Genomic DNA, 27,884 nt, shown 5'->3' with positions numbered 1-27,884 from the left:
AAAATTTTTGTCCATTTATTTGGCTGTGCTGGGTCTTGGTTGTGGCACATGGGATCTAGTTCCCTGACCAGGGACTGAACCCAGGCCCCCTGCGTTGGGAGCACATCGTTTTAGCCACTGGACCACCAGGAAAGTCTCATGACTAAATCTTATTAGCTGAACAATACTGAAGGGAAAAAAAAAAAAAAAAAACAGAAACAAAATCAAAACAAAGAAGCAGGAAAAAAGATAACTGTCCTTACTAGTCCTATTATATATTTATTTTTTATCAAGGTATAAATTATGCAAAATAAAATACACAGATTTTATTTAAAATTTGTTTCTCCAGTTTTATTGAGATGTAATTGACATATAACATTGTATAAGTTTAAGGTGTACAGCATGGTGATTGGATATAATTATAAATGACAAAATGATTCCTGCCATGGCATTAGTTAACATCTCCATCCCATCACACAATTCTCGTTTCTTTTTTGTGATGAGGACATTTTCCCCCATCTATTTGCCATGAGGTGATGGGGCCGGATGTCGTGATCTCAGTTTTTTGAATGTTGAGTTTGAAGCCACCTTTTTCACTCTCCTCTTTCACCTTCATCAAGAGGTTTTTTAGTTCCTCTTTGCTTACTGCCATAAGGGTGGTGTCAACTGCACATCTGAGGTTGTTGATACTTCTCCCAGCAATCTTGATTCCAGCTTGGGATGGGAATCATGACATATCATAACATGTGACTTTCTGGGCCTAGCTTCTCACAGAGCTTTGTGGCAAAAAAAAAAAAAGAGCCCAAAGAATTAGAATTGAGGTTTGTAGAGACAGCTCAGGATTCTCCAATGGGATAGAGGTAGTATATATTCGGGTCTTGGCAACAGCCAAAGTGGACCATTTTGTGGCCCAGTGAATGGTCTGTGAGAGACTTCAGGGCAGGCCATATGCTGAGCTGGAAGGAAGGTATCAGAGGATCTGCACAAACTAGGGATTCAGGGGTGGCGCCAGAGAGGACCTTGGAGGTGCAACCACGTTCTCCTTGGCGGAGCCGATCTTGACCATGACCTCAGCGAATGGCTGTAGAACTTTTCGCTGTTCTGATGGGAAATCCTCATCTTTGGCTTTCTTGGATTTCACTCTACAATTCTTGAACCAATCCTGAGGAGAGGATTTCAGAAGCATTTTTATTTTACTCAATCATTTAATTGATGTTTCTAGCTGAGGACGGCTCTTGTTCCACATCTTGGCTTGTGGAACCCCTGCCAACCTATGGCCAGGGAGAAGCAGGAATGAGGCTATGGGCACAGAAAGTGAAGCAAGGATCTGAACCCCCAGAGCAAGATATTTGCTGCTGTTGTCCAGCCCCTAAGTCGTGTCCCACTCTTTGGATCCCATGGATTGCAGCACCAGGCTCCCCTGTCCTGCACTATCTCCTGGAGTTTGCTCAAACTCATGTCCATTCAGTCTGTGATGTCATCCAACCATCTCTGTCGCCCCCTTCTTCTCTTGTCCTCAATCTTTCCCAGCATCAGGGTCTTTTCCAATGAGTCTACTCTCTGCATCAGGTGGCCAAAGTATTGGAGATTCTGTTTCAGCATCAGTCCTTCTGATGAATATTCAGGGTTGATTTCGTTTAAGATTGACTGGTTTTATCTCTTTGCCATCCAAGGGACTCTCAAGAGTCTTCTCCAGCACCACAATTCGAAAGCATCCATTCTTAGGTGCTCAGCCTTATTTACGGCCCAGTTCTCTCGTCCCTACGTGATTTCTGGAAAAAACTATAGCTTAAATTATAAGGTAAGGCAAGGTATGGGAAAGCAAAGTGGTCAGCACTAGGGGGTGCCATAGCACGGATATCTGTACACGGTCCACCGCTGGGCCAAGTCTGACCATCACTTGTTTTTGTTTTCCTTTTTTGGTTTGTTTTGTTTTAAATTGCCTGGAAAATTGTACTTGAAAATGTAAAGTTGAAAAAAAAAACATGTAAACTTAAAAGTTATATTCTAAAACAAAAGGATTTGAGTCAGATTATGAAGGACCTTTGGAGAAGGCAATGGCACCCCACTCCAGTACTCTTGCCTGGAAAATCCCATGAGCGGAGGAGCCTGGTGGGCTGCAGTCCATGGGGTCGCTAAGAGTCGGACATGACTGAGCGACTTCACTTTCTTTTTTCACCTTCATGCATTGGAGAAGGAAATGGCAACCCACTCCAGTGTTCTTGTCTGGTGAATCCCAGGGACGGGGGAGCCTGGTGGGCTGCCGTCTATGGGGTCGCACAGAGTCGGACACGACTGAAGCGACTTAGCAGCATGAAGGACCTTAAAGGCTAAGTGACAAATTTTTTACAAAGATGTTTTGATGTGGACCGTATTTAAAGTCTTCATTGAATTTGTTACAATATTTCTTCTATTTTATTTTCCTTTTTTTCTTCTTCTGTTTTATGTTTTGGTTTTTTGGCCCCGAGGCATGTGGGATATTAGGCCCCTGACCAGATTGAACCTGCACCCTCTGCATTGGAAGGTGAAGTCTTAAGCACTGGACCACCAAGGAAATCCCTTAAAAAAAAAAAAAAAAAAAAAAAAAATATATATATATATATATATACATATATATATATATATATATTTTGCTGCACTGCTCAACCTGCAGGATCTTAGTTCCCCGACCAGGGGTAGAATTCACGCCCCATGAAGTGGAAGGTGGAGTCTTAACCACCGGACGGTCCCTAAACAATTTTTTTTTTCCCCAAAAACAAACTTCTAAGCAAAACCATTAATAACTGATCTGATGGCATGTTCCAAGGTTGACTGGAGATGAACTGATGGTAAGGAGAGCTTTGTGAAGGCCACTAAGTTAGATAAGAAAAGTGTTTACACAATCTAGGACAAAGCATTGACCTTGAAATAAAGACAAGGGGCAGAATTCAGGAAATACTGCTAAAGAGATTGTGAAAAGAGTATTGGTGAAAGGTAAGGAGAAAACAGACCACCTGACCTGCCTCTTGAGAAATCTATATGCAGGTCAGGAAGCAACAGTTAGAACTGGACATGGAACAACAGACTGGTTCCAAATAGGAAAAGGGGTACATCAAGGCTGTATATTGTCACCCTGCTTATTTAACTTATATGCAGACTACATCATGAGAAACGCTGGACTGGAGGAAACACAAGCTGGAATCAAGATTGCCGGGAGAAATATCAATAACCTCAGATATGCAGATGACACCATCCTTATGGCAGAAAGTGAAGAGGAACTAAAAAGCCTCTTAATGAAAGTGAAAGAGGAGACTGAAAAAGTTGGCTTAAAGCTCAACATTCAGAAAACGAAGATCATGGCATCCTGTCCCATCACTTCATGGGAAATAGATGGAGAAACAGTGGAAACAGTGTCAGACTTTATTTTTCTGGGCTCCAAAATCACTGCAGATGGTGACTGCAGCCATGAAATTAGAAGACACTTACTCCTTGGAAGGAAAGTTATGAACAACCTAGATAGCATATTCAAAAGCAGAGACATTACTTTGCCGACAAAGGTCCATCTAGTCAAGGCTATGGTTTTTCCTGTGGTCATGTATGGATGTGAGAGTTGGACTGTGAAGAAAGCTGAGTGCCAAAGAATTGATGCTTTTGAACTGTGGTGTTGGAGAAGACTCTTGGGAATCCCTTGGACTGCAAGGAGATCCAACCAGTCCATCCTAAAGGAGATCAACCCTGGGTGTTCATTGGAAGGACTGATGCTGAAGCTGAAACTCCAGTAGTTTGGCCACCTCATGCGAAGAGTTCACTCATTGGAAAAGACTCTGATGCTGGGAGGGATTGGGGGCAGGAGGAGAAGAGGAGACAGAGGATGAGATGTCTGGATGGCATCACCGACTCGATGGACATGAATTTGAATGAACTCAGGGAGTTGGTGATGGACAGGGAGGCCTGGCATGCTGTGATTCATGGGGTTGCAAAGAGTGGGACACGACTGAGCAACTGAGCCGAGCTGAGGGAGAAAACATGGCTTCCTTGGTGGCTCAGTGGTAAAGAACCTGCCTGCCAATGCAGGAGACATGGGTTTGATCCCTGATTTCAGAAGATCCCCTGTAGGAGGGCATGGCAACCCACTCCAGTATTCTTGCCTGGAGAATCCCATGGACAGAGGAGTCTGGAGGGCTATAGTGAAAGTGAAGTCTCTCAGTCATGTCCGACTCTTTGCGACCCCATGGACTGTAGCCTATCAGGCTCCTCCATCCATGGGATTTTCCAGGCAAGAGTGCTGGAGTGGATTGCCATTTCCTTCTCCAGGGGATCTTCCTGACCCAGAAATCAAAGCTGGGTCTCCCGCATTGCAGGCAGACACTTTACCATCTGAGCCACCAGGGAAGCCCTGGAGGGCTATGACTGAATGACTAAACAATAAATGGCAATGGTACAAACACTGCAGCTGGAATTTGGAGACATAAAGAGAGAGATTAAAGATAAGCCACTTAAAGGTAATTCTGTGATCCACCATCTGTTTCAGTATGGCCCATGAGTTAAGAGCTTTTACATTTTGAAATGGTTGGGAGGAAAGAAAAAAAAAAACCAGCACAAGAAGAAGAAGAATTGATGACATGTCAATAACATATGAACTTCTAATATGCGTCCATGAAGTCATATGGAACACAAAATATCCATGGAATTCTCCAGGCAAGAATGCTGGAGTGTTTGCCATTTCCTTCCCTAAAGGATCTTCCTGACCCAGGAATCATACAGGTGTCTTTTGCATTGCAGGCAGATTCTTTGCCATCTGAGTCACCAGGGAAGCCCATTTGAGAACACAGACACATCTATTTGTTTTCACAACCTCGATGGCTGCTCCTATGCTGCTATCAAGGCAGAATTTAACAGTTGTGGCAGAGACTGTATGGCTCACAAGTGTTTATTATCTGGTCCTTTACACAAAAATTTTGCCCATCTTGCTCTAGAGGTTAGGAGAGCATGTAATAGGGTATGAGTAGTAGTCTGGGTCTTCAGAGTCTTGGGGATTGCAATGGTATCAAGCTTCAGGAATTATCCCAGAAATCAGCCCTGGTTATTCATTGGAAGGACTGATGCTGAAGCTGAAGCTCCAATACTTTGGCCACTGGATGCAACAAGTCAACTCATTGAGAAACACTCTGATGCTGGGAAAGATTGAAGGTAGGAGGAGAAGGGGGCGGCGGAGGATGAGATGTTTAGATAGCATCACCGACTCAATGAGGATGAATTGAGCAAACTCTGGGAGATGGTGAAGGACAGGGGAGCCTGGCAGGCTGCAGTCCACAGGGTTGCAACATGAGTTGGCAACTGAAGAAGAACAACAAATGAGGTGGCCTGGTGAGATGGGGCTTGTTTTCTGACCTGCAGGACTGTTAGGTGTAGCTCCATTTTTGAGGCCATTTCTCTCTGGAGGCCAAGGATGGGGTATGGGTTTTTTAATTTTTAAGAAAATTTAAATATGCCAACTGTTTCTCCGTGAACATGGTTTGTTTCCTTTTTGAGTGCTTGCGGTACTTTCTAGGAAAGAGAGAAAGGCAGGAATGAGATGCTAAAGTCAGTTTCATTTTCAAAAGCCTGATTTTCCCCCTTCCTCTCGCCACAGGTCAAGCCTGCCTCTCCAGCGACTGAAATGCCCAGATATTCATACACAATGTGGATGATGTTGGCTAAAAAAAAAAGATGTACAAATTGAGAGTTCTGAGTTAAGTTTTATTTGGGGCAAAATGAGCACTGCAGCCTGGGAGGCAGCATGTCAGATAGCTCAGAGAGACTGCTCCAAAGCAGCAATGGGGAAAGTCAACATATAAGGTTTGGTGAAGGGGTAGTTCAATGTCACAGTTCAGTTCAGTTCAGTGGCTCAGTCGTGTCTGACTCTTTTTGACCCCATCAATCGCAGCATGCCAGACTTCCCTGTCCATCACCAACTCCCGGAGTTCACCCAGACTCAGGTCCATCGAGTCAGTGATGCCATCCAGGCATCTCATCCTCTGTCATCCCCTTCTCCTCCTGCCCCCAATTCCTCCCAGCATCAGAGTCTTTTCCAATGAGTCAACTCTTCAAATGAGGTGGCCAAACTACTGGAGTTTCAGCTTTAGCATCATTCCTTCCAAAGAAATCCCAGGGCTGATCTCCTTCAGAATGGACTGGTTGGATCTCCTTGCAGTCCAAGGGACTCTCAAGAGTCTTCTCCAACACCACAGTTCAAAATCATCAGTTCTTCGGCCCTCAGCCTCCTTCCCAGTCCAATTCTCACATCCATACATGACCACAGGAAAAACCATAGCCTTGACTAGACGAACCTTTGTTGGCAAAGTAATGTCTCTGCTTTTGAATATGCTATCTAGGTTGGTCATAACTTTCCTTCCAAGGAGTAAGCGTCTTTTAATTTCATGGCTGCAGTCACCATCTGCAGTGATTTTGGAGCCCCCCCAAAATAAAGTCTGACACTCTTCCCACTGTTTCCCCATCTATTTCCCATGAAGTGACGGGACAGGATGCCATGATCTTCGTTTTCTGAATGTTGAGCTTTAAGCCAACTTTTTCACTGTCCACTTTCACTTTCATCAAGAGGCTTTTTAGTTCCTCTTCACTTTCTGCCATAAGGGTGGTGTCATCTGCATATCTGAGGTTATTGATATTTCTCCCGGCAATCTTGATTCCAGCTTGTGTTTCTTCCAGTCCAGCGTTTCTCATGATGTACTCTGCATATAAGTTAAATAAGCAGGGTGACAATATCCAGCCTTGACGTACTCCTTTTCCTATTTGGAACCAGTCTGTTGTTCCATGTCCAGTTCTAACTGTTGCTTCCTGACCTGCATAAAGTTTTCTCAAGAGGCAGGTTAGGTGGTCTGGTATTCCCATCTCTTTCAGAATTTTCCATAGTTTATTGTGATCCACACACTCAAAGGCTTTGTCATAGTCAATAAAACAGAAATAGATGTTTTTCTGGAACTCTCTTGCTTTTTCCATGATCCAGCAGATGTTCACAATTTGATCTCTGGTTCCTCTGCCTTTTCTAAAACCAGCTTGAACATCTGGAAGTTCACAGTTCACATATTGCTGAAGCCTGGCTTGGAGAATTTTGAGCATTACTCTACTAGCGTGTGAGATGAGTGCAATTGTGCAGTAGTTTGAGCATTCTTTGGCATTGTCTTTCTTTGGGATTGGAATGAAAACTGACCTTTTCCAGTCCTGTGGCCACTGCTGAGTTTTCCAAATGTGCTGGCATATTGAGTGCAGGACTTTCACAGCATCATCTTTCAGGATTTGAAAGAGCTCCACTGGAATTCCATCACCTCCACTAGCTTTGTTCATAGTGATGCTTTCTAAGGCCCACTTGACTTTACATTCCAGGATGTCTGGCTCTAAGTCAGTGATCACACCATCGTGATTAGGACCCCATGCCCGAAGGGCGGCGGCCGAGAGGAGTTGCCCCGCGTCCGAGGTCAGGGGCATCGGCAGAGAGTGCCGGACTGTGACTGCTCAGGAATGGCCGAGGGGAGCTACACCGCGTCCGAGGTCAGTGGGGTCGGCCAAGAGGAGATGCCCAGCGTCTGAGGTCAGGGGTGGCAACGAGAGGAGTTGCCCCGCGTCCGAGGTCGGGGGAGGCGGCCTGAAGGAGCACCCCACATACAGGGAGCCATGGCTGCGCGGGCGCAGGAGGACCTAGAGGAGCTATCCCAAGTTGAAGGTTAGGAAGGGCAGCAGTGAGGATATACCCCTCTTCCAAGGTAAGGAGCAGCGGCTGCGCTTTGCTGGAGCAGCTGTGAAGAGATACCCCACGCCCAAGGTAAGAGAAACCCAAGTAAGATGGTAGGTATTGCAAGAGGGCCTCAGAGGGCAAACACACTGAAACCATACTGACAGAAAATTAGTCAATATAATCACACTAGGGCCACAGCCTTGTTTAACTCAATGAAACTAAGCCATGCCCGTGGGGCAACCCAAGATGGGCGGGTCATGGTGGAGAGATCTGACAGAATGTGGTCCACTGGAGAAGGGAACGGCAAACCACTTCAGTATTCTTGCCTTGAGAACCCCATGAACAGTGTGAAAAGGCAAAATGATAGGATACTGAAAGAGGAACTCCCCAGGTCAGTAGGTGGCCAATATGCTACTGGAGATCAGTGGAGAAATAACTCCAGAAAGAATGAAGGGATGGAGCCAAAAGAAAAAGAATACCCAGCTGTGGATGTGACTGGTGATAGAAGCAAGGTCCGATGCTGTAAAGAGCAATATTGCTAGGAACCTGGAATGTCAGGTCCATGAATCAAGGCAAATTGGAAGTGGTCAAACAGGAGATGGCAAGAGTGAACGTCGACATTCTAGGAATCAGCGAACTGAAATGGACTGGAATGGGTGAATTTAACTCAGATGACCATTATATCTACTACTGCGGGCAGGAATCCCCCATAAGAAATGGAGTAGCCATCATGGTCAACAAAAGAGTCCGAAACGCAGTACTTGGATGCAATCTCAAAAACGACAGAATGATCTCTGTTCATTTCCAAGGCAAACCATTCACTAGCACAGTAATCCAAGTCTATGCCCAAGCAGTAACGCTGAAGAAGCTGAAGTTGAACGGTTCTATGAAGACCTACAAGACCTTTTAGAACTAACACCCAAAAAAGATGTCCTTTTCATTATAGGGGACTGGAATGCAAAAGTAGGAAGTCAAGAAACACCTGGAGTAACAGGAAAATTTGGCCTTGGAATATGGAATGAAGCAGGGCAAAGGCTAATCGAGTTTCACCAAGAAAATGCACTGGTCATAGCAAACACCCTCTTCCAACAACACAAGAGAAGACTCTACACATGGACATCACCAGATGGTCAACACCAAAATCAGATTGATTATATTCTTTGCAGCCAAAGATGGAGAAGCTCTATACAGTCAACAAAAATAAGACAGGGAGCTGACTGTGGCTCAGACCATGAACTCCTTATTGCCAAATTAAGACTTAAATTGAAGAAAGTAGGGAAAACCACTAGACCATTCAGGTATGACCTAAATCAAATCCCTTATGATTATACAGTGGATGTGAGAAATAGATTTAAGGGCCTAGATCTGAGAGATAGAGTGCCTGATGAACTATGGAATGAGGTTCATGACATTGTACAGGAGACAGGGATCAAGACCATCCCCATGGAAAAGAAATGCAAAAAAAGCAAAATGGCTGTCTGGGGAGGCCTTACAAATAGCTGTGAAAAGAAGAGAAGCGAAAAGCAAAGGAGAAAAGGAAAGATATAAGCATCTGAATGCAGAGTTCCAAAGAACAGCAAGAAGAGATAAGAAAGCCTTCCTCAGCGATCAATGCAAAGAAATAGAGGAAAACAACAGAATCGGAAAGACTAGAGATCTCTTCAACAAGATTAGAGATACCAAGGGAACATTTCATGCAAAGATGGGCTCGATAAAAGACAGAAATGGTATGGACCTAACAGAAGCAGAAGATATTGAGAAGAGATGGCAAGAATACACAGAACTGTACAGAAAAGATCTTCATGACCCAGATAATCACGATGGTGTGATTACTGACCTACAGCCAGACATCCTGGAATGTGAAGTCAAGTGGGCCTTAGAAAGCATGACTACGAACAAAGCTAGTGGAGGTGATGGAATTCCAGAGCTCTTTCAAATCCTGAAAAATGATGCTGTGAAAGTGCTGCACTCAATATGCCAGCAAATTTGGGAAACTCAGCAGTGGCCACAGGACTGGAAAAAGTCAGTTTTCATTCCAATCCTAAAGAAAGGCAATGCCAAAGGCTGCTCAAACTACCACAAAATTGAACTCATCTCACATAGTAGTAAAGTAATGCTCAAAATTCTCCAAGCCTGGCTTCAGCAATACGTGAACCTTGAACTTCCAGATGTTCAAGCTGGTTTTAGAAAAGGCAGAGGATCCAGAGATCAAATTGCCAACATCTGCTGGATCATGGAAAAAGCAGGAGAGTTTCAGAAAAACATCTATTTCTGCTTTATTGACTATGACAAAGCCTTTGAGTATGTGGATCACAATAAACTGTGGAAAATTCTGAAAGAGATGGGAATACCAGACCACCTGATCTGCCTCTTGAGAAATTTGTATGCAGTTCAGGAAGCAACAGTTAGAACTGGACATGGAACAACAGACTGGTTCCAAATAGGAAAAGGAGTACGTCAAGGCTGGATATTGTCACCCTGCTTATTTAACTTATATGCAGAGTACATCATGAGAAACGCTGGGCTGGAAAAACGCAAGCTGGAATCAAAATTGCCGGGAGAAATATCAATAACTTCAGATATGCAGATGACACCACCCTTATGGCAGAAAGTGAAGAGGAACTAAAAAGCTTCTTGATGAAAGTGAAAGTGGAAAGTGAAAAAGTTGGCTTAAAGCTCAACATTCAGAAAACGAAGATCATGGCATCTGGTCCCATCACTTCATGGGAAATAGATGGGGAAACAGTGGAAAGAGTGTCAGACTTTATTTTGGGGGGGCTCCAAAATCACTGCAGATGGTGACTGCAGCCATGAAATTAAAAGATTCTTACTCCTTGGAAGGAAAGTTTTGACCAACCTAGGTAGCATATTGAAAAGCAGAGACATTACTTTGCCAACAAAGGTCCGTCTAGTCAAGGCTATGGTTTTTCCTGTGGTCATGTATGGATGTGAGAGTTGGACTGTGAAGATAGCTGAGTGCCGAAGAATTGATGCTTTTAAACTGTGGTGGGTTGGAGAAGACTCTTGAGAGTCCCTTGGACTGCAAGGAGATCCAACCAGTCCATTCTGAAGGAGATCAGCCCTGGAATTTCTTTGGAAGGAATGATACTAAAGCTGAAACTCCAGTAGTTTGGCCACCTCATGCGAAGAGTTGACTCATTGGCAATCACTCTGATGCTGGGAGGGATTGGGGGCAGGAGGAGAAGGGGATGACAGAGGATGAGATGGCTGGATGGCATCACTGACTCGATGGACCTGAGTCTGGGTGAACTCCGGGAGTTGGTGATAGACAGGGAGGCCTGGCATGCTGCTATTCATGGGGTCGCAAAGAGTCGGACATGACTGAGCTACTGATGTGATCTGATCTGTGTATTCTTGCCACCTCTTCTTAATATCTTCTGCTTCTTTAGGTCCATACCATTTCTGTCCTTTATCGAGCCCATCTTTGCATGAAATGTTCCCTTGGTATCTCTAATCTTGTTGAAGAGATCTCTAGTCTTTCCGATTCTGTTGTTTTCCTCTATTTCTTTGCATTGATCGCTGAGGAAGGCTTTCTTATCTCTTCTTGCTATTCTTTGGAACTCTGCATTCAGATGCTTATATCTTTCCTTTTCTCCTTTGCTTTTCGCTTCTCTTCTTTTCACAGCTATTTGTAAGGCCTCCCCAGACAGCCATTTTGCTTTTTTTGCATTTCTTTTCCATGGGGATGGTCTTGATCCCTGTCTCCTGTACAATGTCATGAACCTCATTCCATAGTTCATCAGGCACTCTATCTCTCAGATCTAGGCCCTTAAATCGATTTCTCACTTCCACTGTATAATCATAAGGGATTTGATTTAGGTCATACCTGAATGGTCTAGTGGTTTCCCCTACTTTCTTCAATTTAAGTCTTAATTTGGCAATAAGGAGTTCATGGTCTGAGCCACAGTCAGCTCCCTGTCTTATTTTTGTTGACTGTATAGAGCTTCTCCATCTTTGGCTGCAAAGAATATAATCAATCTGATTTCGGTGTTGACCATCTGGTGATGTCCATGTGTAGAGTCTTCTCTTGTGTTGTTGGAAGAGGGTGTTTGCTATGACCAGTGCATTTTCTTGGTGAAACTCTATTAGTCTTTGCCCTGCTTCATTCCGTATTCCAAGGCCAAATTTTCCTGTTACTCCAGGTGTTTCTTGACTTCCTACTTTTGCATTCCAGTCCCCTATAATGAAAAGGACATCTTTTTTGGGTGTTAGTTCTAAAAGGTCTTGTAGGTCTTCATAGAACCGTTCAACTTCAGCTTCTTCAGCGTTACTGCTTGGGCATAGACTTGGATTACTGTGCTATTGAATGGTTTGCCTTGGAAATGAACAGAGATCATTCTGTCGTTTTTGAGATTGCATCCAAGTACTGCATTTCGGACTCTTTTGTTGACCATGATGGCTACTCCATTTCTTATGGGGGATTCCTGCCCGCAGTAGTAGATATAATGGTCATCTGAGTTAAATTCACCCATTCCAGTCCATTTCAGTTCGCTGATTCCTAGAATGTCGACGTTCACTCTTGCCATCTCTTGTTTGACCACTTCCAATTTGCCTTGATTCATGGACCTGACATTCCAGGTTCCTAGCAATATTGCTCTTTACAGCATCGGACCTTGCTTCTATCACCAGTCACATCCACAGCTGGGTATTCTTTTTCTTTTGGCTCCATCCCTTCATTCTTTCTGGAGTTATTTCTCCACTGATCTCCAGTAGCATATTGGCCACCTACTGACCTGGGGAGTTCCTCTTTCAGTATCCTATCATTTTGCCTTTTCACACTGTTCATGGGGTTCTCAAGGCAAGAATACTGAAGTGGTTTGCCGTTCCCTTCTCCAGTGGACCACATTCTGTCAGATCTCTCCACCATGACCCGCCCATCTTGGGTTGCCCCACGGGCATGGCTTAGTTTCATTGAGTTAAACAAGGCTGTGGCCCTAGTGTGATTAGATTGACTAGTTTCCTGTCAGTATGGTTTCAGTGTGTCTGCCCTCTGATGCCCTCTTGCAACACCTACCATCTTACTTGGGTTTCTCTTACCTTGGGCGTGGGGTATCTCTTCACAGCTGCTCCAGCAAAGCGCAGCCGCTGCTCCTTACCTTGGAGGAGGGGTATCTCCTCACTGCTGCCCTTCCTAACCTTCAACGTGGGATAGCTCCTCTAGGCCCTCCTGCACCCGCGAGCCACCGCTCCTTGGACGTGGGTTTGGCCCTCCCGGCCGCTGCCCCTGACCTCGGACATGGGGTAACTCCTCTTGGCCACCGCCCTTCGGGCATAGGGTCCTCCCAGCTTAGCACTCATTTTACAAAAGGATTTTGTTAGTCATGAAGATCTGATGTCACCATGAAGGGATTTATTGCTTCCTTAGGTATGAGGAGATGCAAGGATTGAGATCATAAAGTAAGTGTGAGTAGTTCAGTTGTGCCCAACTCTTTGGGACCCCATGGACTGCATCCCACCAGGCTCCTCTATCCATGAGATTTTCCAGGCAAGGATACTGGAGTGGGTTGCCATTTCCTTCTCCAGGGGATCTTCCAGACCCAGGGATCGAACCCATGTCTCCTGCACTGCAGGCAGGTTCTTTACCAACTGAGCTACAAGGGAAGCCCTTGACTTCATAAAATCTGTTCTTAAAAACATCTAACTATCTGAAGACCTGTCCCACCAGATTCCCTGGAGCACGGAGTGCCTCACTGTGCCCTGAACTCCCTCAGGGATTGTTGAAGGTCAACAGCTATAGCAGCATTGGGTTCAATCTCCGAAGGGGCAGATGGCAAATGCCTTTTTCGTTCAGTCACTGGCAGTGCTCTTGGTAAGTGCCAGTTTGTAGTTGACAATGACTTTCTTACTGGTTTCTCTAAAGCCTCCTCTGTTGTCACTGTTGCTATCTAAATACCCACCACAGGAAACGTGAAAGTGAAAGTCACTCAGTCGTGTCCAACTCTTTGCGGACCCATGGACTATACAGCCCATGGAATTCTCTAGGCCAGAATATTGGAGTGGGTAGCCTTTTTCTTCCCCAGGGGATCTTCCCAACCCAGGGAGCGAACCCAGGTCTCCCACATTGCAAGCAGATTCTTTACCAACTGAGCCACAAGGTAAGTCCCACCACAGGAAAGGGTCATCTAAATATAGATTCCTTGAATCCCTAGTTTGGATTCTTTTTTTTTTTTTTTTCTGCAAGTAGGGAATACAAACAACTCAATCCAATGTACGTCATTTTATCCTTGTCATTCATCCCATTTTTACTAATAACTTTTCTCAAATTCAGGTATTCTTTTAGGAACACCAGCAATGAAATGGGAAAACAAGATCACTGCTCTCCTAAACCCATAGAATGAACCCTATAGATTTTGGATGATTGTGACCTACTGATATAGGTTCATCAACAGTAATTCCAGTGGTCATGTATGGATGTGAGAGTTGGACTGTGAAGAAAGCTGAGCACCGAAGAATTGATGCTTTTGAACTGTGGTGTTGGAGAAGACTCTTGAGAGTCCCTTGGACTGTAAGGAGATCCAACCAGTCCATCCTAAAGGAGATCAGTCCCGGGTGTTCATTGGAAGGACTGAAGTTGAAGCTGAAACTCCAGTACTTTGGCCACCTCATGCGAAGAGTTAACTCATTTGAAAAGACCCTGATGTTGGGAAGGATTGGGGGCAGGAAGAGAAGGGGATGACAGAGGATGAGATGGCTGGATGGACGTGAGCTTGAGTGAACTCCGGGAGTTGGTGATGGACAGGGAAGACTGGCATGCTGTGATTGATGGGATCGCAAAGAGTTGGACACGACTGAGCAACTGAAATGAACTGAATATATGTACCACTCAGTGTGGTATCTTGCTACAGGGAGGAGCAATGCCTGTGTGGGCACAGGAGGTTTGAGAGAGATCTCTGTCCCTCTGTTCAATTTTTTCTGTGAAGCTAAACCTACTCTAATAAAAGTCTAATAATGATAATATTGTTTTCATGGACATCACACTTCAGTGGAACCACACATACACAGACTATTAAAATATACACTATATTAGGGACTAACCCTGATGCTTCGGTGTTAAGACTCCACATTTCCAATGCAGGGGCCACAGGTTCAATGCCTTGTTGCGGAACTAAGATCCCACATGCCACATGGTACAGCCAATAAAATAAAATATTTAAAATATATATACACACGGTATTAAATACTGCTAACGTAACCAAGGAGGGCTCTATGGGGCTTGCCTGAGGAGACTCTCCCCCATATCCTCTCCTTTAGCTCTTCTCTGAAGTATCAAGATAATAATATCGCATGCACATTTCTTGAGTTGTTGTACAGAAGGTAGAACCACCCCCCCACTCAAATGGAAGATTTTAACTACTTGATGACCATGAGCCTGTAGCCCCCAGACCTACTGATGCCTAAGGATGGATAATGTTAATCCCTGTGACGTCACCCTCTTGTTTAGTCACTAAGTCAGGTCCAACTCTTTGCAATCCCATGGACTGTAGCCTGCCAGGCTCCTCTATTCAGGAGATTTCCCAGGTAAGAACACTGGAATGGGTTGCCATTTCCTTCTTCAGGGGATCTTTCCGACCCAGGGATCAAGCCCACATCTGCTGTATTGGTAAGTGGATTCTTTACTGCTGAGCCACCTAGGAAGCCCCGTTACTCCACCATTAACCAGAAAATTGTACATAAGCTAACCAGGGAGCCCCTCTCTCTTCTTGTCTTTAAAAAGGCTTTGCTGGAACTTCCCTGGTAGCCCAGTGGTTAAGAATCTGCTTTGCAATGCAGGGCACATGGATTTGATCCCTGGTTGGCGAACTAAGATTGTTGCAAGGAAGAGCCAATTCTGACTCCATGTTGGAACTGTTTCTTTGACTTGCTTTCATTGCTGTTGTTATTATGCATGCGTGCTAAGTCTCTACAGTCGTGTCGGACTCTTTGTGACCCCATGGACTGCTGTAGCCCTCCAGGCTCCTCTGTCTATGGAAATTCTCCAGGCAAGAATGCTGGATTAGGTTGCCATGTCCTCTCTAGGGCATATTCCTGACCCAAGGATTGAACACGAGTCTCCTGTGTCTCCTGCATTGGTAGGCAGGTTCTTTACTGCTCAGTTCAGTTCAGTTCAGCTGCTCAGTCATGTCCGACTCTTTGCGACCCCATGAATAGCAGCACCCCAGGCCTCCCTGTCCATCACCAACTCCCAGAATTCACCCAAACTCACGTCCATGGAGCAGGTGATGCCATCCAGCCATCTCATCCTCTGTCATCCCCTTCTCCTCCTGCCCCCAATCCCTCCCAGCATCAGAGTCTTTTCCAATGAGTCAACTCTTCGCATGAGGTGGCCAAAGTACTGGAGTTTCAGCTTCAACTTCAGTCCTTCCAATGAACACCCGGGACTGATCTCCTTTAGGATGGACTGGTTGGATCTCCTTACAGTCCAAGGGACTCTCAAGAGTCTTCTCCAACCCACCACAGTTCAAAATCATCAGTTCTTCGGCCCTCAGCCTTCTTCATCGTCCACCTCTCACATCCATACATGACCACAGGAAAAACCATAGCCTTGACTAGACGGACCTTTTTTGGCAAAGTAATGTCTCTGCTTTTGAATATGCTATCTAGGTTGGACATAACTTTCCTTCCAAGGAGTAAGCGTCTTTTAATTTCATGGCTGCAGTCACCATCTGCAGTGATTTTGGAGCCCAGAAAAATAAAGTCTGCCACTGTTTCCACTGTTTCCCCATCTCTTTCCCATGAAGTGATGGGACCAGATGCCATGATCTTCGTTTTCTGAATGTTGAGCTTTAAGACAATTTTTTCACTCTCCACTTTCACTTTCATCAAGAGGCTTTTGAGTTCCTCTTCACTTTCTGCCATAAGGGTGGTGTCATCTGCATATCTGAGGTTATTGATATTTCTCCCGGCAATCTTGATTCCAGCTTGTGTTTCTTCCAGTCCAGCGTTTCTCATGATGTACTCTGCATATAAGTTAAATAAGCAGGGTGACAATATCCAGCCTTGACGTACTCCTTTTCCTATTTGGAACCAGTCTGTTGTTCCATGTCCAGTTCTAACTGTTGCTTCCTGACCTGCATACAAATTTCTCAAGAGGCAGATCAGGTGGTCTGGTATTCCCATCTCTTTCAGAATTTTCCACAGTTTATTGTGATACATACAGTCAAAGGCTTTGTCATAGTTAATAAAGCAGAAATAGATGTTTTTCTGGAACTCTCTTGCTTTTTCCATGATCCAGCAGATGTTTCTTTACTGCTAGAACCACCTATAATCATACATAATGGCCAGCCTCAGAGAACCCCTCCCTTCAACCTGACTGTTGAAGACTGAAGTCCTTTGTTCAGCTCACAGGGAGATGCTTAGCTGCTTCTCCAAACCAGATTTCTTGGTGGAGCCTATATACCGTGACATAATCATCCTCCTAAGGGTTGCCCTGGTGGCTCAGAGGTGAAGCGTCTGCCTGCAATGTGGGAGAGCTGGGTTCAGTCCCTGGGTTGGGAAGATCCCCTGGAGAAGGAAATGGCAATCCACTCCTGTTTTCTTGCCTGGAGAATCCCATGGACGGAGGAGCCTGGTGGGCTACAGTCCACGAGGTCACAAAGAGTGAGACATGACTGAGCAACTTCACTTTCACTTTCAAGAGGGATCAGAGTGCCCATTTCTCAAGGATCAGAGGAATCATGAGTTAACAAAGGGGAGATCTGGAATTCAGACTCAGACTTGGCATTGCCTCTGACTGGATTTGCCCTCAGATGACAGCTACTAAGCCGTCTCCACCAGCCTTGTCAATTGTGTTCAACTTCTTCACATACCTTTCCTTCAGTTCTCTCTCCTCTGACTAACCTTTTTTTAAAAAGTAATTTCATTTATTTGTTTATTTTTGGCTGTGCAGTGTCTTCCTTGCTTCACAGGCTTTTCTCTAGTTGCAGCGAGCAGGGGCTACTTTTTGTTGCAATGCGTGAGCATCTCCATTCAAGGGCTTGTCTTATTGCAGAGCATGGACTCTAGGGCATGCGAGCTTCTATAGTTGCAGCACGTGGACTCAGTAGTTGCAGCTCATAGGGTGGGTCTAGAGTACAGGCTCAGTAGTGGTAACACATGGGCTCAGCTGCTCTGCAGCATGTGGAATCTTTTCAGACCAGGCACTGAAGTCATGTCTCCTGCATTGGCAGGTGGATTCTTTACCACAGACCCACCAGGGAGGCCCTGACTTACCTTCTGAAGTGTCGTCTGCATCTGACATCCTGTTATCCAAATGTGCTTCTAGTAATAAGAACGGGCAAAACTCGCATCAAGACTTAAATACATCCCTTGACAGCCATACCCTAGTCCCGCCCGCTCCATGTCTTCCATCCTCATCCACTAATCTGATCCCTGGTCTTCTGGAGCCTGTAGATCTTTCCCATTTCTGTCATTAATCTGATGTTTTTTAAGCACAGATTTGAAATGGAGCAGGACCCTATGATCCTCCCCTCTCCAACCTCATCCTCCACCTGTCTGTTGTCTGCGGGGAAACCTCAGCCAAGGAATAAGTTTAGTCAGAGAAGTAAGAAGATGCAGACACAAAGGAAGACAGTCAAAGGAGACCAAATAATGCCAGTTTAGTCATTAAGCAAAGTCAAGAACCTTTAGTTCCTTCTCCAGGTCTATAGACAGTATTCTGAGCCATATCCTATGAGCTGTCCTGTAGAGACTGAAACCCCCACCAGGTGAAAGAAGTTAAGGACATGATGACCAGACTGCAGCCATGACAACAGCTGCCACAGTTCTGAGAACTGGCCTTAAGGATATGCTAATGCTAAGTCACTTCAGTCGTGTCCAACTCTGTGTTACCCCATAGATGGCAGCCCACTAGGCTCCCCCGTCCCTGGGATTCTCCAGGCAAGAACACTGGAGTGGGTCACCATTTCCTTCTCCAATGCATGAAAGTGAAAAGTGAAAGTGAAGTCGCTCAGTCGTGTCCGACCCTCAGGGACTCCATGGACTGCAGCCCTCCAGGCTCCTCCGTCCATGGGATTTTCCAGGCAAGAGTATTGGAGTGGGGTGCCATTGCCTTCTCTGCTTAAGGATATGGGAACCATCCAATCCTGGAGCTGAAGACAAACAGCACTGAAAACAATTGAGATGATGCTGATCTGACCACTGATGGATGACCAATTAATTTCAAGATGACTGTCAGAGCTGACTGTGCTGTTTCTTCATGATGGCTCCCTCCCCCCATCTAAAAAAGCTCTCACCCACTGGTTGTCAGTGGGGTGGGGGTAGCTGGACTTTGGGGCAGGATTCCACATCCCACCCTCTCCCCCCCATTGCCAACATCCAAAATAAAGCAAATATTTCTTTCCACCAACCTGGCCTCTTTATTGATTTTTGAGCAGTGGGTATCTGGAAAACAATTTTCATTACAGATTAATTTTCCTTTTCAAAGTGAAACCCACAAACCAACCTCATGGCATCACCCAGGAGCTTGTTAAAATGCAGAATCTCTGCCTGTTGTTCAAAGGGTACAAATTTCCAGCTACGGGATTGATGAGTTCTAGGGATTTAATGTACAGCATGATGATTATAGCTGATACTCCTGTATTGTGCATTGAAAGTTGCTAAGGCAATACATCCTAAATGTTCTCACTACAAAAAAAAAAAAGGTTAAATATGGGATGCAGGTGCTAGCTAATGCTGTGGTGGTAATCTTTCTGCAATATATAAATTTATTGAATCAACATATTGTCTTCCGTGAAACTGGTCCCTGGGGGCAAAAATGTTGGAGACTGCTGATCTAGTCGGTAGAAGTCAAGGATGCTCTAAACATTCTACAGCACACATTACAGTGTTCACAACAAAGAACTATCAGTCTCCAAATGTCAATAGTAACAAGGTTAAGAAGCCCTGCCTTAGCTGTACTTATAGAGGCTCTCTCTATGCTTAACTTGATGACTTCTCCCTATAGGTTGAAGGCTAAAATGTCCTTCTACCAGATAGTTACATGGCTTCTTCTGTCACTTCATCTAAATCTCTAAGATATCATCTCCCCAAAACAAAAATACCCACCGAAACCCACCCCCAAACCCCCAAGCCAAAACAAATACTATCCTAAGCATATTACCTTAAAAAGCACCCACCAGGACTTCCCTGGTGACTCAGTGGCTAAGAATCCATCTGCCAACACAAGGGACATGGGTTTGATCCCCAGTCTGAGAAGATTCCACATGCCGCAGGGCGACTAAGCCCCTGTGCCACAACTACTGAGCCCATGCTCTGCAAGAAGAGAAGCCACTGCCATGAGAAGCCCGAGCACCTCAACCAGAGAGTAGCCCCTGCTCACTGCAACTACAGAAATCCAGCACACGGCAACAAAATCTAGCACAGCAACCCCCTCCCCTCTCCGCAAATAAAATAAAAGTACCCATGAGTCTCCATTTCTCTAGAGAAACAGAAGACACAGGCCAACCCATAAGAGTTTATAGTTTAAGAAGATTACAGTCTTTTCAGATGGAATGCAACTAATACACTGAAATGTTTTAAGCTGATTCAAGCAATCAACTAATAGCCTCATTCATTTGATCTTCAGTCATGAATTGAGCTTCTTATGTCTAATCTCTGCGAATATAAGGATGAAAAACAATCTTTGCTCTCAGGGAGGCTGCTTTTCCCGTGGAGGGGCACTCCAAAAACATTAGTAAACATACACAAATTAATATTTTTAGATGGTGAGACGTGGTGCAAATATACGTGTGTGCTCAGTCATGTCGGACTCTTTGCGACCCTATAGACTGCAACACGCCAGGCCTCCCTGTCTTCCACTATCTTCCAGAGTTTGCTCAGACTCATGTCCATTGAGTCAGTGATGCCATCCAACCATCTCATCCTCTGCTGCCTCCTTTTAGCCTCTTTCTAAAACGAATCCGCCTGCAATGCAGGAGACCGGGGTTCAATCCCTGGGTTGGGGATGGCAACCCTCTCCACTACTCTTGGCTGGAGAATCCCCAGGGACAGAGGAGCCTGGCTGGCTACCGTCCATGGGGTGGCAAAGAGTCGGACACAACTGAGCGACGAAGCACAAAACAACAGACAGAACAAAAGCGGGCGCCTGTGAGACCTAGCGCCACGTGTCAAGGAACCTGGGAGGAATCTCGCCTATCTGTGCATCTTAGTGCCAGGCAGATGGACTTCTGCATGGGCTGCAGAACCTGCAGGGCCAGTGAGCCTGCCCCCATCTCCCTTGCGGTGGTGGCGGTGGGGAAAATTGACCTGGGCAAATTCCGACACACAGAGAAAGTAATCACAGAAAGTGAGTTTTCCCTGGGGGAGATTCCAGCGTGCCAAGACAATGTAGTCACAGCAGAGGGGGCCAAGAGAGGATTTCTCAGCTTTCAGCCTGGCCCTCTTTCCCAGGGAACATCTCCGGGGGCTGATCTACCCAGAGACCACCTCTCCCACCAAGGAGAAGAAAAGTGGTGAGTAAGTGCTCTGCTCCCCGAGATAGGCAAGGCACCGCTGGAGACACCGGTTTGTCTACAGCGCCACCAGCTTCCGGAGGCGGGACCTCCATGATGGAGACAAAGGATCTTGAGAAAGAGGCAGACAGGCATTCCAAAGGGCACTAAAACAATTGCTTTCAACGGTGAGTCCAATCACGAGCCTCTGGGAGCAGCACACAGGGGAATCTCCCTACAGGGTCCACGGGCGCCCTCAGTGCCCCAAGGGCTGGACCCACACCTGCCCCCTCTCTCCAGGGGCTCCTTGTGGGACCCTCCACCTGCAGTGCCCATAGGAACTCTACAGACAAGAAGCAGGCTCAGCAAACCAGCCCCTGCTCTGGGCGAGGGCGCCCACAGACTGGAGCTCTAGAGCCACCTTCTGGGAATCCAGAGGCAGGCTTCCAGGAGGCAGCCTGGTGAGTTGTCAGAGCAGAGAGACAGAAAAGCTTAAGAACTCTCCCACAGAGGGAGCAAGAAAAGTGGAGCAAGTGTAGGGAGAGAAAGAGAAAGCCCCAGATAATACACCACTATCATTAAAAAGAATACCCCACTGAATGTGGCTAGCAAAGGCTTAAGGAGGTGCTTGCTCCTTAAAATGAGAAAGCACCAATGGAAAACTACCAAAAAAAGAAAAGAAAAATCAAAGAAACATGTCATTACAAACAGAAAGTGACACTTTCCCAATAATCGATCTGAAAGGCACATAGGCATACAAACTTTTTCTTTCCTTTTCTGCCTGCTCTGTTTGTGGGATCTTAGTTCCCCAACCAGGGATTGAACCTGGCCCCCCGACAGTGGAAGCACAGAATCCTAATCACTGGGTTCCTCAAGACACAGAATTTTGTGAACAAGCAAATAAGCAATTCAAAAATGCTGTTTTGAAGAAACTCCATGAGAAAACGCCAAAGGAAAATTCAATGAAATCTCAAAAAAATAAAGTGGAATTTTTGCCAATGAGATGCAGATCTTAAAGAACCAAACAGAAATTCTGGAGCTGAGAAACTCAATGGAGGAGAAGAAAAATACAGTAGAGAGCATCTGTTGTTGCTGTTCAGTCTCTAAGTCGTGTCCGACTCTTTGCCACCCCATGGACTGCAGCATGCCAGGCTCCCCCTGTCCTACAGTATCTCCCAGAGTTTGCTCAGATTCACGTCCACTGAGTCACTGATGCTATCTAACATCTCGAGAGCATCTGTAGGAGAGCAGAGAAAATGGAAAAGATGATAAGTGAGTTAGGGACTTCCCTAGTGATCCAGTGGTTAAGATTCCAAGCTCCCAGTGTAAGGGTGCGGGTTCAATCCCTGGTCAGGAAACTAAGATCCTGCAGGCCAACCAGCCTGGCCAAAAATAAATAAGTAATAAGTGGATTAGAGGATAGGAATTTTCAATAGTGTGTACAAAGGAAAAAGAATGAAAAGAAGCAAAAATTAAAAAGTCTACATGATTTATGGGTACTCTGTGACATTGCCATGTTTTTCCCTTTCAGCCTTACTAATATGCAATTGACTAATAGCCCTGGGTAGGTTTAAGGTGTCCAATATGATGACATGATGTAGGACCCTACTGCCGTGATGAGTAGGGGTCATCTTAGCCTCATGCAACAGTCCTGCAGAAGGACCTGCAAACTCAAAACGGAGTGAAAGAAACCAAGCCAAAAAGAGCACATGGCCTGAGTCCATTCATCTTTTTTACTTTTTAAAAATATATATATTTATTTGGTTGTGCTGGATCTTAGTTGCGGCATATGGGATCTAGATTGCTGACCAGGGGTCGAACCCAGGCCCTGTGCATTGGGAGCTTGGAATCTTAACCATTGGACCACCAGGGGAGTCCTGAGTCCATTTATGTACTACAGGATGTGAGACAAAATCAGTGTATGCCACGGGGGACAGGTCTTCTGCTTGTGAATCACAGGCCAGTGTTTTCAGGGTCAACTTAAAATATTCATATTTAATGCAGAGTCAGACACAACTGAGTGACTGAACTGAACTGAATATATACACAAAGTACCCAATCTCAACCATGGTTATACATCTGAGATTTAATTTCATAAACTTGGAGATGTATATGAAAAAGAACAGATGCTACTATTTAAGAGATAGAGGTCATGAGGCTGGGAAACCAGCAGAGAGAGTGAGCCATCTCGTAAGGGTAGGGCTTCCTTGGTGGTTCAATAGTAAAGAATTCCCTTGCCAATACAGGAGACATGAATTCAATCCCTGGTCCAGGAAGATTCCACATGCCACGGTACAACTAAACCCATGTACCACAACTACTGAGCCTGTGCTCTGGAGCCCATGAGCCACAACTACTGAAGCCCATGGGCCCTACAGCCGGTGCTCCGCCAGCAAGAGAAGCCACCCCAGGGAGTAGCTTGCCCACTGCAACTAGAGAGCAGCCATCACTCATCACAACTAGCGAAGGTCTGGGCAGCAACAAAGACCCAGCACAGCCAAAAATAAGTAAAAATTAAAACAAAAAATAAGGGTAATTGTTGAATGAAAACGAAAAAGCAATGTAAGCATCTCTCTTACATTTTTACAGTAACCGTGAGATGAATGCAAAGGTAAACGACACTGGAGAGATGAGAGGGTGAGGAGAAAGCGGCAGGGATGGATCTGCATTGCATTTTCCTGAGTTGGGAACTCCCCGGAGGTCCACTGGTCATGACTCTGTGCTTTCACTGTGGAGGCCCTGGGTTTGATCCCTGGTTGGGGAACTAGGGTCCCACAAGTCTGCAGCAAAAAAAAAAAGCTCACATGAATCATAACAGCCTGACAATTGGGATCTTCTAAATTCTGTACAATGTGATCTATGTGATATTGGACATGAAAATTCTCAAGGCTTAAATATCTGTCCTAATATAATCCTAAAAGTAATCAAACCTGAATATTCACTGGAAAGACTGATGCTAAAGCTCCAATACTTTGGCCACCTGATGGGAAGACTTTACTCACTGGTAAAGACCCTGATACTGGAAAAGACTGAGGGCAGGAGGAGAAGGAGGTGACAGAGGATGGGACGGTAGGATGGCATCACAGACTCAATGGACATGAGTTTGAGCAAACTCAGGGAGATGGTGAAGGACGGGGAAGCCTGGCGTGCTGCAGTCCATGCGGTCACAAAGAATTGGACTCTACTTAGCGAGGGAACAGCAACAATTTCAAAGAGTTATTTTAAACGCTTTGTGTGGGTTCTCCTATTACGTTCTTGTTGTTTTGAAAAGTTATCATCTTTAAGGATTTCCGTGGTGGTCCTGTGATTAAGACTCTGCACTTCCAATGCAGGAGGTGTGGGTTTGATCCCTGATCGGGGGACTAAGATCCCACATGCTGTGCGGCATGGCCTAATCTTTTAACCATGTGAAATTTATTTCAGTATAAGGTGTCTCCAAATGTCCCACTGTTGTTAAATTTGACAGTGTTCTTTGCTTCTAAATCCCTGATGCCTAGTTTAGCGTCTAGCACAGAGAGGTCCCTTTGGCACCGTTAAATGGATGAACTCTAGACTCTACTTCCTAAAGTTGACCACATATTTTATTCTTTTTTTTTTTTTTTTTTTTTAAATATTTATTTTTATTTCTTGGGCTATGCTGGGTCTTAGTTGCGGCATGTGGGATCTAGTTCCCTGACCAGGGATCAAACCCGGGCCGCCTGCACTGGGAGTGCTGAGTCTTAGCCACTGGACCACCAGGGAAGTCCCCCACATATTTTATTCTGTAGCACATTACATTGTTGAAACATTTAAATCTTGCCGCTGTTGGAGCAGAAAAACATTTCCTCTCTCCTCTTAGGTTCTATGACTGAACCTTGTCAAAAAAAAAAAGACAGATTAACAGGAGAAAATGATTCTGTATGGAAGCTAAAAGAAGGTATAACTTGCTAAAATGATTAAAATTACAGGCTTATATATCCAACTTGGGCTTCTCAGGTGGCTCAATGGTAAAGAATCCACTTGCCAATGCAAGAGACATGGGTTTGAGCCCTGCATTGGGAAGATCCCCTGGAGAAGGAAATGGCAACCCACTCCAGTATTCTTGCCTGGGGATTTCCAAGGACAGAGGAGCCTGGTGGGCTGTAGTACCTGGGGTCGCAAGGAGTTGGACACGGATACAGCTGAGCGAGTAAACAAACAACAGCACCCAGCTCAGTAGGGAGCAGGGGAGTAGGGGGTGGGGGTAGGGAGAAAAGGCTTCTGTGGGAAGAACAAATGTGTTTCTTTTTTTTTCAATGAGTTCCTTGAGGAAAAACAAATAGGTTGAGAGAGCAAACATGAGGTCAGATACTTTGTGATAATGCTATCTCTGCAGGTGTAAGTGGACTTTCCAGCTTCTTCAGGCTAGAAAACTCCAATAGAGCATAGTTATTGTCATAGTTTAACTTACCATCACCCTCTCGGGAGCAGCCTCTCCCCAAAGAGGCAGTTTCTGGCAGCCGTACTTAACCAGAATTTTTTGCCTTGAGTCAGAAAAGGGAGGCTCAGAGAAGGCTTCTTTCTACGTCCCTTGCATCTCAAATGTCTTCCCTTAAAATAATTGTTTCATTCCCTTCTGGTTTCCTCAGTGTGTATGCCCAGCAGTGGGATTGCTGGATCATAAGGCGGTATTTTGATATTTGGCAAAACTAATACAATATTGTAAAGTTTAAAAATAAAATAAAATTAAAAAAAAATAATAATAATAATTGTTTCAACCAGCTCTGGGGTTTCCCGTGAGTCCCCCACAACCAACTAAAACTCTGCACAACAGCTTAAGCAATTTAATCTTGTGGAGCTGACTTTTCAAAACCTGATGTGAGCATCAACATTATAATGTAAGTGTGCATGCTCAGTCACTCAGTTGTGTCCCACTCTGCGACCCCATGGAGCCCATCAAGCTCCTCTGTCCATGGAATTCCCCAGGCAAGAATACTGAAGTGGGTTGCCATTTCCTTCTCCAGGGGATCTTCCCCACCCAGGGTTGAACTCACGTCTCCTGTGTCTCCTGCATTGGCAGGAGGATTCTTTATCACCCAGCCACCTGGGAAGCCCTATAAGAGTCAATTCTGGCATTTAAATCCCATTTCAGTGGTTTGTATCCAGGGTTTTTGATGTGTGTCCAAATCTTCTCAGCCCCTCACCAGTGACCCACCTCACTTGCTCCTGGGTTTTTGCTCCTTCTCTTATGTGTAGAGCTCCTGACACCTTACATCCTGTTCCGCTTCCCTGCCTCTGTGCTCAGCTCTCCCAGCAAACTTGAAGAAGGGAACCAAGTCACATCCCCTTTATCCTCTTCCAATCCTTTGTGCAAGTCTGGACGCAGGCCCAATGCTTGTTCCATGCTTGTGTTGTTTGAATTCACATCAGAGATGTTAAGCTCCCCTTCTCCTGGCTGGGGTCCAGCTGGGCTTGGGGGTCCCCACACTGGAGTGTCTCAAGTAATGTGCAGGCTGTAGGGAGTCAAGTAGTGCAAAAAGATAGGGAAGGTGGGAGCAGGGTCTTCAGTTTTATAGCCCCTAATTCTCGGGGTCCTTGATGAACAAGTGAATGCAAGTGTCCATAGAAATAATCAGTAAACAATCTCTGATAGAAATAGGAAAGAGTTTTATTTGAGCCAAACTGAGGGTTGTAGTCTGGGAGGCACCTTCTCAGAGAGCTCTGAGGAGCTGCTCCATTGAAACATGGTGTCTGGCACAATCCTGCACCTCATCCAAGCAAAGAACACACATCACACATGACAGAGTATATTCTTTCAAGCTTTCTTTTTTTTTTTTTTTTCTTTCAAGCTTTCTTAAGAGACAGACTTCGTACACAGATAGTGAGACAGCAGGACCCTGGGGTCTGGGAAGGAAACCTTATCTTCCAGACAGTGTCAACATGGACACCATGAGAAGAGGGGGTCCATCTTTACATGCAGGACAGACATTCTTTACTCCAACAGTTAAAGCTGATGTGTTGTGAGAGTCTGACAGGCTGTCTTAGTTCACATAAAGTTCAGGCTGAACCATGTATAAGCCAAATCGACTCCCCCATACCTCAGTATGTGAACATTTTCTCCATCACAGGATATAAAAATCTTAGAACCATACAATCCAGCAATTCTACCTATGAGGAAATACTCAGAAGAATTGAAAGCACACTCTGGTGCCTTGTACACCCACGTTCAGAGCAGCATTACTCACAGTAAGTAAAGCATGAAAGCAATTCAAGTGCCCATGATCAAACAATGGATAAGCCGGTGGGGCAGGCACATATACTAGAGTATTATTCAGCATTAAAAAAAAGAAGAGGGGACTTCTCTGTGGTTCTGTTGTTAAGACTCCCAAATTTCCAAAGCAGGAGTCGCAGGTTCGATCCCAGGTTGAGGAACTAAGATGCCAGGTGTCCGGCAGCTAAAAAAAAAAGAGAACGGAAGGGAATTCTAATACATGCTACAGTGTGAGTGAATCTTATGGACATATTGGTAAGTGAAATTAAGTGATTCTACTTAAACGAAACACCTGGAGTGGTCAGATTCATAATGACAGAGAGTGGAAATGAGATTGTCAGGAGCTGGTGGAGGAGAAAGAGGAAATTGTGGTTGAATGGGGACAGAGGTTCCATTTTGCCAGATGAAAAAAAGTCCTGGGGTTCCATTGCACAAGATGTGAATGTACTTAACACGACTGAAGCGGCTAAATTTTACGTTCTGTGTATTTTTACCACTTGCAGACTCAAGAATCCCA

General features: G+C 45.1%; 1 protein-coding gene across 1 annotated transcript; it reads right to left on the bottom strand.

Moving 5' to 3' along the window:
• Nucleotides 1-815: 815 nt before the first annotated feature.
• Nucleotides 816-26,500, bottom strand: DPRX (divergent-paired related homeobox). The gene is given in 5 exon segments (XM_019978347.2): nucleotides 816-994; nucleotides 997-1,141; nucleotides 5,350-5,424; nucleotides 5,427-5,505; nucleotides 26,370-26,500. Coding segments are annotated over 5 exon segments (609 nt in total).
• Between the last annotated feature and the right edge of the window lie 1,384 nt (nucleotides 26,501-27,884).

The sequence above is a fragment of the Bos indicus genome, chromosome 18 (assembly GCF_029378745.1).
Source record: "Bos indicus isolate NIAB-ARS_2022 breed Sahiwal x Tharparkar chromosome 18, NIAB-ARS_B.indTharparkar_mat_pri_1.0, whole genome shotgun sequence".
In the NCBI taxonomy this organism is placed as follows: Eukaryota; Metazoa; Chordata; class Mammalia; order Artiodactyla; family Bovidae; genus Bos; species Bos indicus.
This window is presented reverse-complemented; position numbering and strand designations above follow the sequence as displayed.